Raw genomic sequence first — 12411 nt, 5'->3', positions numbered from 1 at the left:
CTCACTCGTGTGAGTGGTCTGCGCTGATAAATCTCTGCGAGTTCGACCGAAGCCGCAAAACCGACTGATCCCTATTAAATGAGTTGAAACTTTTAATCTATTTTAGTCAAAAAAACAGACGAGTGCGTATAAAGCTCGCGCCCTCGGTTGGCTTCGGCTGCAAGCTGAGGCCCTTCGTGCCCAAGGTCATCCAACCCCCCACTGCTAAGCTTATACGAAAGTTTTATTTCATTATAGATGGGAATAGTTATATCAATTATAGAACATCATTGTTGTTAAGTTATCGAGTAATTTAATTGATGCCAAGTATGACGACTATCGCAATTAAGAAAAATAACAATTGAACTATACATTTTTTATTATTATTATTATTTATTATCTAGATGATTTAATTAATTTATCACAAAGTACGAGATACAGAAAAATACTGTTTGTCTACAGTTTGTTTGTTACATTAAAAAAACAAGTTATCAGTAAGACATATTTCGTTAATAATATTGACATTTTCTTAAAACAATCAAAAATAACATTTTACACTAGTAATTGCAAAATATACACAGAAGCAAATAGTAGCTTTTTTGGCGAAAGACAAACAAACATAATTCTATGAATGATGGGATTGTGTTGACAATCACCACTCATGCCGGATCTCTGCTTGAAGACCAACGTCTGGTCTTCTGTGACCAAATTCCTTCGAGACCATACCGCCGGCTGAGATGTGGGTGTTCTTATCAAGATCCCACACACCGGAGCCCGAGGCTGTCATCTGTAAGAGAAACATAAGAATCAAGACTTGGGTTATTTATCGACAACGATTAAGCAGCCTTCGAACGGCCTCACTTTTTTAAGAATAGACGGTGAGCTACAAAATTATGAACGGATTCTAGATATTATTGAGCTCGTCCACTGAACTAAGGAGCTCGTCCACCCAACTAAGAAGCTCGTCCACCCACCTAAGGAGCTCGTCCACCCAACTAAGCAATAAAAAAAATATATTGTGCTTTGTCATAGAAGATCAAAGCAGAGGATCCAGGATGGAGATCCATTCATCCAGAGCTCCAACATGTTTGGCCAATATGCAAAAGTACAGGTTTGGACTGTGTACCAATGTGCACCACTGTGTACCAATCCCTTCTTATGGATATCATGAAAGGAGACAAAAGGATTCACCAGAGAATGGGCAGCCACGTTTTCTGACTCATATAGCATTCTACGATCATCAACCGACGTTTACAAGTGAAGAATAATGTAAGCACACTCTGTTAGGTACCACAATCCTGCCAATTACCGCCGCGAAATAGTCATGTCATCGCGTTTCGATTTGGACGATGGGATAAACGTCACACAATTAAATGAAAACCTCAAACTTATGCCTCAAGGTCGATAGCCTCATTCATTCTGTGAAGGCTATGGGCTCTGATAACTACACCACGTCAGTCAAAAGCTGAAAAAGCATATAAGCAATAAAAAACCTTTCATTCCTATACTTCCCATCATTCATATTTACCGTTTTCATCTACCTTACTTCCTCTACTGTTTTATCGCTAAACTAAAAACCTCTTACCAGTAAGCACATAGCAGTTATTCTAACGCAGCTAGGACATCTAGCGCATTTATGAAGGTGGTGTTTTGTGCCAAAAAAGGCAATAACAGAAATCTTACCCCAGATCTGCCTCCGATTTGTCTGTTTATGTCAATGGCAGCTTGTGCGTTCTTGTTGGCCCAGTCCAGACGTCCACCGTAGTTAGTGCTGTCACCTCCGGGTCCTAAGACCCTGGTGCCGTAAGCCTGGCCGGTTAGCTGACCGCGGTCATCATTGAAAATCTCTCTGTTGTAACCGGCTTTACCCTGAAACACAATTATGACTATACGATCCATCAAACGATGATTGCTAAAAGATAATGCATTTTATGCGACTATGATTTCTGCTTGTTAGTCATTGCTCTCATTTCAGCTTATTAAGGACTTCAAGATATATAACTCTGCATGTCTCAAAGTAAACTATCCACAACCATTTATGACAAGCCCGATTTACTATTGGACCCTCAAACTATTTGGATGCAACAATGTCAAGAAACGGGCTTGCTTTTGGTGAAGGCTTTTTAATTTCCAATATTAAAAAACCAGAGTTCACTGAACTTATTGAAAACATCATTTCCCATTAATATCGATCATACTAAAAATATACCTATGCTGCTGCGTACCATTACTCTGCTGCTACTTACCATTACATACTCTGCTGCTACTTATTTAATTTTGAAAATATCTTCTTGTAGTGTTCAGGGAAACCTTTTTAAGAGTATAGGTGAAGATAAAGCCTGTCCAATGACTGGATAAAGGTTTATTTCAATACTTACGAATAGTCCATCGTCGTTCTGTCCCAAAGTGCCGAAGACCTTCCCTCCTCCCATTCTCGTGTCCCACGTGACGTCACGGGGGTGTCGCTTTGAAAATAGGCCTCTGATGGGGTATCTGAAGTGTAAATACAATTTGTTACATTTTTTGCATATATTAAAAGATAGGCATTTACCCTTCCATGGTAATGAAATGCGAGAGTAGTGATAAGAATTACTCACTCTTTTTCATAATCAGAAGACCTGTATACTTCTGCGTTTACACACACCAGGACTGTGGCGATGAAAAACAGCAATTTGGAATTCATTTTGAGCTAAAACAATAATAAAGATTAACTAATATCGCCAAAACAATAAGACGTATATACAATGATGTATTGTGTCTACAGCATATTCTTTTAACTCTCTAATGAGAGTATTAGTACAAATTATCTTCCAGTCCGCCAGAATTATATGAAAAAAAAAAGTGAGCCGTCACGGGACGCCTGGCAGATGTGAAACATCGACATTATTTTGTAAAAATAATATGCAGAAAAGAACAGATTGTGATAGGAACTAAATATGTCAGAATGATAAAATAAAATATTACGAAAAAATTATTTGTTTTCAAGTAAAACACAGGTTATGTGTACTGTAGTAAACAACACTGTATACACTGCGGAGTATACACTATAGGTATCCGAGCTCAGTGTAGCGAGAGAGATGGCTTAACGCCGGATCGAGTGGGATAGAATCGCACAGTCGATTGCGCATGGCGACGCGTCGCCACACCGTACACACTACTGCATATAGACTGTATATATATACCATAATATAGCGTGGCAACGCGTCGCCACAGTATGCGTCGCCACGCCACGGTTTTACGTGCGGCTATAGATGTTTCACATCAATAATTAAATGAAGCTTCAATTGCATCTTCAGAGTTTTTTTCTTTTGAAAACTGCTGACAATGATGATAATGTTGGTCACGTTAAAATACTTATTCGTTGAATTAGATTAATAAATAGGGTGTACTCACTTGTTTGTGGTTTAGCTAGTTAATTCAGAATGTAGTTAGCAATTGCGACAAGGATGTATTTATACAGGCCTTACATACGAAAGGTAAAGTCCCCATTGAATACGGGTAAAGAAATATTCCCCCAAATGTTGGGTTCTTTTCGTGGCTTATCTCACAAGATGCGTCACGGATGTTGATATGTTGAACGGAGCCAAGAATCTTTGTTTTTGGAACAAAGTTCCTTATGGAACGATGCGGAGGGGTATCCTAACCGGGAAAAAAGTCCGTAACGTAAGATTTTTATTAGTAATGCACACAGTGTACGACTTAACTTTGTAATTACGTACAAATTAGTAATGCACATAGCGTACGACTTAACTTTGTAATAACGTACAAAAAATAACATATTTTTTTATCATTCATTGACCACGATCTCAGAGCGTTCGTTTGCGCAATACACTAACTCTTATGCACTTTCGCACTTTACCGAATGACCGTGGGTTGTTGCGAAACCTCCAGTTTTATTTTCTTTATGCCTCGAATAGAACTTAAAATTAATATTTTTATAATAAGGAACTTCGTTCATATCCGGTGTCCCACGACACCACACATCTTTTTTTCTCTGAGATCGGCTACGTACATATGTTAGGTTACATTTTTTTTATTGCTAGATGAGTTGACGAGCTCACAGCCCACCTGGTGTTAAGTGGTTACTGGAGCCCATAGACATCTACAACGTAAATGCGCCACCCACCCTGAGATATAAGTTCTAAGGTCTCAAGTATAGTTACAACGGCTGCCCCACCCTTCAAACCGAAACGCATAATTACTGATTCACGGCAGAAATAGGCAAGGTGGTGGTACCCACCCGCGCGGACTCACAAGAGGTCCTACCACCAGTAAATTTTATTTTATACAAAAGTTTAGGTCTTTTATTTATCGATTGAGGCACTAAGAAGTCTGCCGGGTCAGCTAGTCATCAATATAGATCGCTTCATCGCGCATAACAACGTTCCAATATTACGTTGCAATTACATTCATAACAATAATCTGAACATGTGATAAGAGATGTGACACGCGGTTCATTGGTTCTTTTGCAAAGGTCATGTTTCTTAAAGATAACTAGTGGTCCCGCAGTAGTCGAAATTCGACTATAATTAATTGAAATTATAAGTTTGAACATTATTATGATTCTATTGTCAAATTTTATAATCACAGATTTCGCCACGACTACACTTTAGACAAATATTAATAAAGACAAATCATAATTAATCTATTCGCAATTTGACCACAGACTAAGCATATGCAATATGAAAAGTTTGACAATAAACAAAGAGTATGCATGCGTGTGTCAAATACATGGTAGTGTGTGTAAGGTTTTTTTATTGATTAAATGTGTTTTTTATGCATCGTTTAAAAAAAAATTACATTCTGCACTCCTTCTCTATATTCTCTATAAGTGTGGGAAATTTCAAACTGCTCCGTCCGCGCAATTTTCGTAAAAAGGGATACAAAGTTTTTGCTTCACGTATTCATATATAGATACTATGTCATAATATACGGACCTCTTACCCGTCAAGTTAGAACGCGTGACTGCTTGCAGTAGAAACTGTCAGCAGACGGCAATTACTCGGGGGATAACAAATAAGCCAGCTATTAATCAACATTTTTTTAGTTTTTGACCTACCTACATAATATTCATGTAATGCACAACTATTTTTTTTTTGCGTAGGAAGGATTACTAGGAAGCCTTTCCAGTTTCACCAGGACAGAGTGAACGAACGAAAATGGCCGACTAGATGTTATATACCAGGACTCATACGTTACCATACGAAAGTCGCCTCCACCTTGAGACATGAGGTCTAAGCTCTCAAATTTCTCTCCCTTCAAACTGCTATACTGCTTAGCGTCCGAAGTAGTCCTTTCTGAAAGGAAAGTTATCTTTGTAGCCATCATCATTCATCATCTCCAATGGAAAATCCCTACCCCGTTGCACCTGCAAGACCAGACTACAGGAAATAAAAGTTCCCATAAAATCCTTCCTATAAACGTAAGCACTGTAGTTACATACAAATTGTTACTGTTTCCATTATCTTATACGATGCTTTATATGGACCATGAAAGCTCATCTACCTGAATGTTTATGGCTTAATGAAATGTTTCTGTGCTTTCTTTGTTGCTTAGCTTTAGAAGATGACAGGTTGTTAATGGGCTACCCTCGTGGTCCAGCTACAGGAACGAGGGTTGTGATTATCGTCGTGACTGATTCAAAATACGAAGCTTTAAGCTTGCACTATGGCCACGCAAATGATCCACGGCCGACGTAACTTCAATACGTGTGAAGTCAGTTGAGGCCACCTTAAAAACAGTTATAATAATGTATACTAATAATAAAAGAACAGACTAAAAATACTCAACAAAAAACGTGTCAAGAATTTAATTTTTTTTTTAATTTTTATTGACTCGATGGGTGGACTCACACCTGAAGCTAAGTGGTTACTGGAAGCCATAGATATCTACGACGTAAATGCGCCACCCACCTTGAGATATAAGTTCTAAGGTCTCAGTATAGCTACAACGGCTGCCCCACCCTTCAGGCCGAAACGCATTAATGCTTCACGGCAGAAATACGCAGGGTGGTGGTACCTACCCGTGCGGACTCACAAGAGGTCCTACCACCGAATTTAGGATTCCCTGTGTTATGAGTACCAGAGACTGATGATCATACATACTTAGTCTGGCCATAAATTAATTACAAAGGAAAAAAAAATCTATTGCAAATAACATTTATTATTTTTACAGTGTGTTAGTTTAATACATAAATATAAAACAATTTAAAGTATAAAAAGCTTATTCGAAGTGGTCTCCGTTGGCTGCAATACAGTCCTTTAAACGTTGAGGCCAGTTATCAATAGAAGCACGCATTCTTTCCATAGGAAAAATTCTCACTGCCATTCATGTGGATTGTTTTAGGGACTTCAAATTATCATGGCATTTAGAGCAAGCCGTACTCTCTAAAACTGACTATAAATCATAATCCAGCGGAATAAGATCGGGACTAGACGACGGCCAGTCTTCAGCTCTGATTAAGTCCAAAACGTTCGTTTCCAACCAAGACTGCGTAGACCGAGCTTTATGACCTGGCGCCGAGTCTTCCTGGAAGAACCATTCTTGATTATTGAACATGGTGTTGATAAGGGGCTTCACTGCCTTCTCAAGAATGGTATCTTGATACATTTATGCCGATGTTTTGATACCTTTTTCACAAAAGTATGGCTCAGGCACTCCTTCATAGCTAAAACCCCACCAAACCATCACTGAAGTCAGATAGTGCCCATGTTGCACTCTGTTGACTAATTGGGAAGCTTCCTTAGAGCTTTGAGCATAAATACGGTCATTTTGTTTATTAAGATGTTGCTCAATTGTAAAATGTTTCTCATCCGTAAACAAATTTTTTCTATGACCTCCCTTTGCGTACCGCTTCACTAGTTGTTTCGATTTTATCACCCTATTCTCTATTAAATTATCAGTTAAGAAATGACCAGTACGTCTCTTATAGGCTGCAAGTTCTTTTTTTCCGAGCCGGGGGCCAAACCTCCTACGAGGTCCCCGCGCATAAGGGGCGCGCGGGGTATATGAGACTCAACGATCTGCAGGTGTTAAGAGCAGATCGCGGGCCCAAGGATTTTAGGGCCCACCCACTAAACAACTCCCCTGCACTCTTAAAACCGACGTCCGATCTCCGTCCGGGGTCAGAACCCGGTCAGAGTAGGGGGGTGCCCGCGGTCAACACTAGAACCAGACACGCGGCACACCCCCAAGGACGCCCGACCGACAGGTCGTTGAGGCGATAATCGACGACTAACGACGTCGGTCTCCGCGGTACGGCGGCCCTACCAGGCCGCCCGGGCGATGCCGCTGGTGTTCCGGGATACCCCGCTGGGCCAGAACCAGCCTGCCGGGTCGGAACGCGATACACCGCCGACCGGGTAGGCTGCAAGTCCTAAGTCATCTTTTAAAATACGCGACATGGTTCTAGGTGCTATCTTCATCTCCCGAGATAAAATCTTTTGCTTTCGGACAGGATTTCTTCGAATTCTTTGCCTTACTGCTTTGACCACCTTTTTCGTACGAACACTACGTGGACGGCCAGATCTTTTTCTGTCACAAACAGAGGAGGTCTCATTGCACCTATTAATAGCCCGGTACACAAACATTTTACTAATACCAAACGTATGGAGAGTTTTAAAAATTTGCATTTGGCTCCATACCTACTTTTTGTAATGCAATCACAGCGATTCGGTTCTCTTTATCACCCCACTCCATTTTAATATCGCAAAATATTATACAATGTATTGGCGCCAAAATGAGAAAACTCAATGAGCAATCATATAAAAATGGCAGATTCCAAATTCAAATGTAATATTTTGTTTATTTTTAATTGTAACAGTATTTATGGCCAGACTAAGTATACTCAAATATATACATAAGTAGATAAAAAAACACCCAGACAAAGAGCAAACATACCTCTTCATCACACAAATGTTTGCCGGATGCGGGAATCGAACCCACGACCCTCGGCGCATCAGTCAGGGTCGCTAACCACTGCTCCACGGAGTCACTCTAATTATTCCATGATTTAGGATTTACAGGAATTGTGGCAATTTGGCATCTGTAAGCCCACGCGCTTTGAGCAGCTTCTAACATACAATGAGTATACAAGCTACACAACCTTACAATAAAAAAATTCTATAAATTAATAGATACTTTAATTTGACGGTTTTTTTTTTTTTGATAACGCCATCTTGTTGTGTCTTTAAAGCGGTTAGTTGCCCTCAATTAAGAAAAATAGTATTATTATTCGCCAATAGATGTCGGGAAGAGTTGATTATTGAAAACACGAATAAAACAACATTTTCAGAAAATAAATCGTAGCTAGATCGATTTATCGCCCCCGAAATCCCCTGTATACTAAATTTTATGAAAATCGTTGGAGCCGTTTCCGATATTCAAATTATATATATATAAGAATTGCTCGTTTAAAGATATAAGAGTTAACAAAACGTAGTGTGTTACAGACTTTATCCATCAACAACGGTAGCTTATCGTAAAAGATCTCCGTAGATTCATATAAACGAACAATTTCATTGCAATTTAGTTAATTGCCAAACAAAATAGTTTCTCAAGCCACAAAACCGTCGAGAACTTTCCTATTATGTTTAATTTATGAACACTCCCATTTCGGATTACCTCGATTACATGAATCGCCCGAATTTAATTCAACCGAAATGCAATTTGGCAATGCGACCACAATTAATCCAACCAGAGGGACCCACCCGATGACCGAATTAATCTAGATTCTGTAGCATTGATATTTTCAACGGTATTTTACGCTAAATGGCGCCACGCGTGGTTGGGTCACGCGTAATCCCGCCGAGGGCCATGAGAACTGATGCCAGAAATAAGAGTAATTAAAAAAAAAAAAAACGTTTTCATATCGAACTGTTAAATGTTATTGGGTTTTAGAGATTTTTTCGCATAATATATTTATCTTTGTATTAAACGTGCGTTTTATTTGGCATTAGCATCAACAGTTCGATGTTTTTAATTGAACTTCAATTACCCCATTGAAACAACTGAAGCAGTTTTTTTGTTATGATATTTTTTCCAAATTTTAAACGTTAAATAGATTAGATAGCCTTTGAGAGAGAGAGAGAGAGAGAGAGAGTATTCTTTATGGTACACCAAAAAACAAATAAACAGTGCGATACATTAAACACAAAAAAGTACAATTGGCGGTCTTATCGCTAAGAGTGATCTCTTCCAGACAACCATCAGGTGAACAAGAATTATTTGGAAAGGAACTAGCCTTTGGTACGATTTTCTGACAAGATATGGTTTTTCGATATGGTTATGGTTTTCTGACAAAGTTCCATAAGCTAAAACCGTATCAATATTTCTGTCTATATTAAAGAATTTTTCAAACTGATATTCTCCAACTCGAGGTCCCATTACCTTGAAAATTGGAACACATATCAAAGTCGATAACTTTATTGCTTTAGCCTTTTTAGGGGAGAGGAACTTACTCCGCTTCTCACTAAACGTCAGGTGTAGATAGGCACTGTATATTGAAGTTGATCCGACTAAGCCCCTGTCGATGTATAAGCCAAGCCTGAGATGAGAACTCACCAGAGGCTAAGATGAGGCGATACACTGAAAACACATATCTTACTACCACTCCGCCGCTGCAAAAGACTAAATCGGTTGTCTGCACCGCTACCATTGAACCTTTCTTTAGGCGGACTGTTCAAAGCCCAACGAGAGACTTTTTTTTATTGCTTAGATGGATGGACGACTTCATAGCACACCTGGTGTTGAGTGGTTACTGGAGCCCATAGACATCTACAACGTAAATGCGCCACCCACCTTGAGATATAAGTTCTAAGGTCTCAGTATAGTTACAATCGCTGCCTCACCCTTCAAACCAAAACGCATTACTGCTTCACGGCAGAAATAGGCAGGGTGGTGGTACGTACCCGTGCGGAGTCACAAGAGGTCCCACCACCAGTAAAAACGAGAGACGTCAATAGAGACGTTACTAGTCCCCGATTTTCCACTTTGGGTCAAAACCAATGTATCACAAATCGCTCAAATATCGATTCCGAAAAGCCGATTTTCTGGCCAAACCCTAAGCTCTGATCGGATAGATAACTCGCAGAATTAAATTCCTGTCCTTGTTGACACGCCTTTGTCCTGACGCCGTCTCGATCACACCGAAGACACTGCCCGTTAACGGTTCGCCAGACTTGAATGAGAAAATGTTATTTTTGATGTTCGATTTTGGGCTTTATATGTGAGAACGTTTTGTTAAGCGTATGGATATTTATGAGTTTGGAATTTTAAAGCCTTCTATATCCATCTACCGCTTTGTACCTTTTTTTTTACCTATGTGTTAGCCTTGAGAGGCTATTTCACCCTAACGTGCAGATGAGCTCACGGGGCTCAAACGGGAGTGTTGCTAACACTGGCCCTAGCAAGAGCCGTGCTTCGCAGAATCTACCACCGGATCGGAAAAGCGACCCATTGAGAAGATCCGGCGAGAAACTCAGTGGGCTGTGTCTGTGGGTTAATTCGCTCGTCGAGCCCTTCGTCGCAAGCGACGGGTTCGACGAGGATGGTGACCGGTACTTGTGGTACCTAAAAGCACCGTTAATGGATCGGGAGGATCCGTAATGACGTGTTTTGGGCGACGTCGACTGTTTACCATTCGGTCTACAGGATCGTTTGTGTGCTTTGTACCTAACAAAATACTTTCGCACTGGGACATCTTCCTATTACGGCGCTTACACTATTCTGGTTTTTTTTTTTGGAATGAAGGATGGCCCGAAAGAATTCACCAGGACAGCCGGGCGAGCAAAGGCTCAGTCAGAAGGCATGGGATTTGCTAACAGCTGCCTGAACGCCTCCGGAAAAAACCTATCAACACAAGGGCAGCTGCTTCACGAATGAATCTGTGTTCTATTTTTGGATAATTTCAATATGTGTTTGGCGGAGGCTATACACGAAGATAGTTTGGATTGAAGTTAAAGTATAACTAGAAGTAAATTTATCTAAAATTCAAAATCGCCATAAGCATCGTTGTCGCTGTTCAATGAATACACATAAATACAAAATCGACTTTATATTCGAAACACGCAGGACTACCAACATACGTCTCTGAACATTTTCTGACAGTAGTGCCACCGTTAAAGCGTTTTATTACGAGCAAAGGATACCGCGTTCACCCGCCTCAAGTGTCACTAGTGAGCAAATAAATACTACATTGATACAGTACGACGTTGCTTAACAAATCTGCGTTTTATTATGGCACTACGCTCCGCTTGTCTTTTACGACCTCTCCGTGCGCTGCGTCTGTGCTGGCCCTTAACATGTGTCGCAAGGGAGAAGATTTAGCGATTCGCTTTGAGCGTATCAGTTGTGATCTCAAAAAGTTTAAAATCATTACGACTGTAACCCAAAGAATACTGATTGAAATACTCAAAAATTTGAGTTAACTTTTACGCTATCGAGAACGTTAAACAACTCACACTAGGCACACTGAGGTCATGCTGCGCCGACCGCACATAATATATTAAGAGCAAGAAGTAGAAGCCCGCACGTGTAGATACCACCGCTCTGTATATTAATGCTGTGACACAGAAATGCACTTCGGTTTGAAAAGTGTTTCAGAAATTTAGGACTAAAGTTGGGCGTCCGTACTTACATTGCTGATGTCTACGGATTCCAATAACCACTTAACACCAGATGAACCCTGAGCTTGCCTACCCATTTAATCAATAACAACAAGCCTACAGGATGCAGATGAGGCATATAAAACTTCATTTGACACTTTCAAAGAATGTATATGTCGGCACAACGCCAAAAGTTAACTGTTTCCTAAATGTTCCGCATGTCAACAACTGTTTCAGACGGTATTCAAGAGAATTCATGACTAAGCTACCCCCACTTTCTACTATAAACACGAGTCAATATTGTCGCACAAAACATTCCGACTCGAGCAGCCGAACGAGGCGGAGCTCTCTGTTGTTATCGTTGTACACTTGAAATGCAATAATAGGAATTCATTAGAAAAGTGAGTCTTAATTACTGTCACTATGGAAAGCATTGCTAATGATGAAAAGTATGGCATCAGCAATGCAAACATTTTAATTTTAAAAACACCATGGAACCAGCGTCTCTATCCGTAATATGGCAAACATAGATGTCGATTTTTGGAAAGATACGTTGTTTTAGTTTTTAGACCACACAATATACGGGACAGTTGACCTTTTTGTCTAGCTGGAACAATAAAAAGGGTTTTATGTGGAAAGTTCTAGAAGTGGGTATTCTTTTCCTTGAATATTTGTTGCGAACCGAGGCGATCGTTAGGCTCACTCGTGACTGCGGACTTTAAGTGAATCGTAGAGATGTGCTTTTATCGATAGCTTTTGCACAGTTGAGTGGCGCATCTGGAAATGGGCGGCCGTTTGGAAGTAATGACTCACTTGAAAGCTTAGATTT

At 40.1% G+C, this 12411-nt stretch overlaps 1 protein-coding gene across 2 annotated transcripts; it reads right to left on the bottom strand.

Moving 5' to 3' along the window:
• Positions 1-340: 340 nt before the first annotated feature.
• Positions 341-3405, bottom strand: glv3 (gloverin 3). Of its 2 annotated transcripts, none has more exon segments than NM_001099842.1 (5): positions 341-766; positions 1663-1848; positions 2358-2472; positions 2577-2668; positions 3373-3405. In NM_001099842.1, coding segments are annotated over 4 exon segments (522 nt in total). In that variant the 5' UTR covers positions 2663-2668; positions 3373-3405; the 3' UTR covers positions 341-631.
• Positions 3406-12411: the final 9006 nt, after the last annotated feature.

Source organism: Bombyx mori, chromosome 28 (assembly GCF_030269925.1).
Source record: "Bombyx mori chromosome 28, ASM3026992v2".
Lineage (NCBI taxonomy): Eukaryota > Metazoa > Arthropoda > Insecta > Lepidoptera > Bombycidae > Bombyx > Bombyx mori.
Note: the sequence above shows the minus strand (reverse complement) of the source record. Positions and strands in the feature narration are given on the sequence as shown.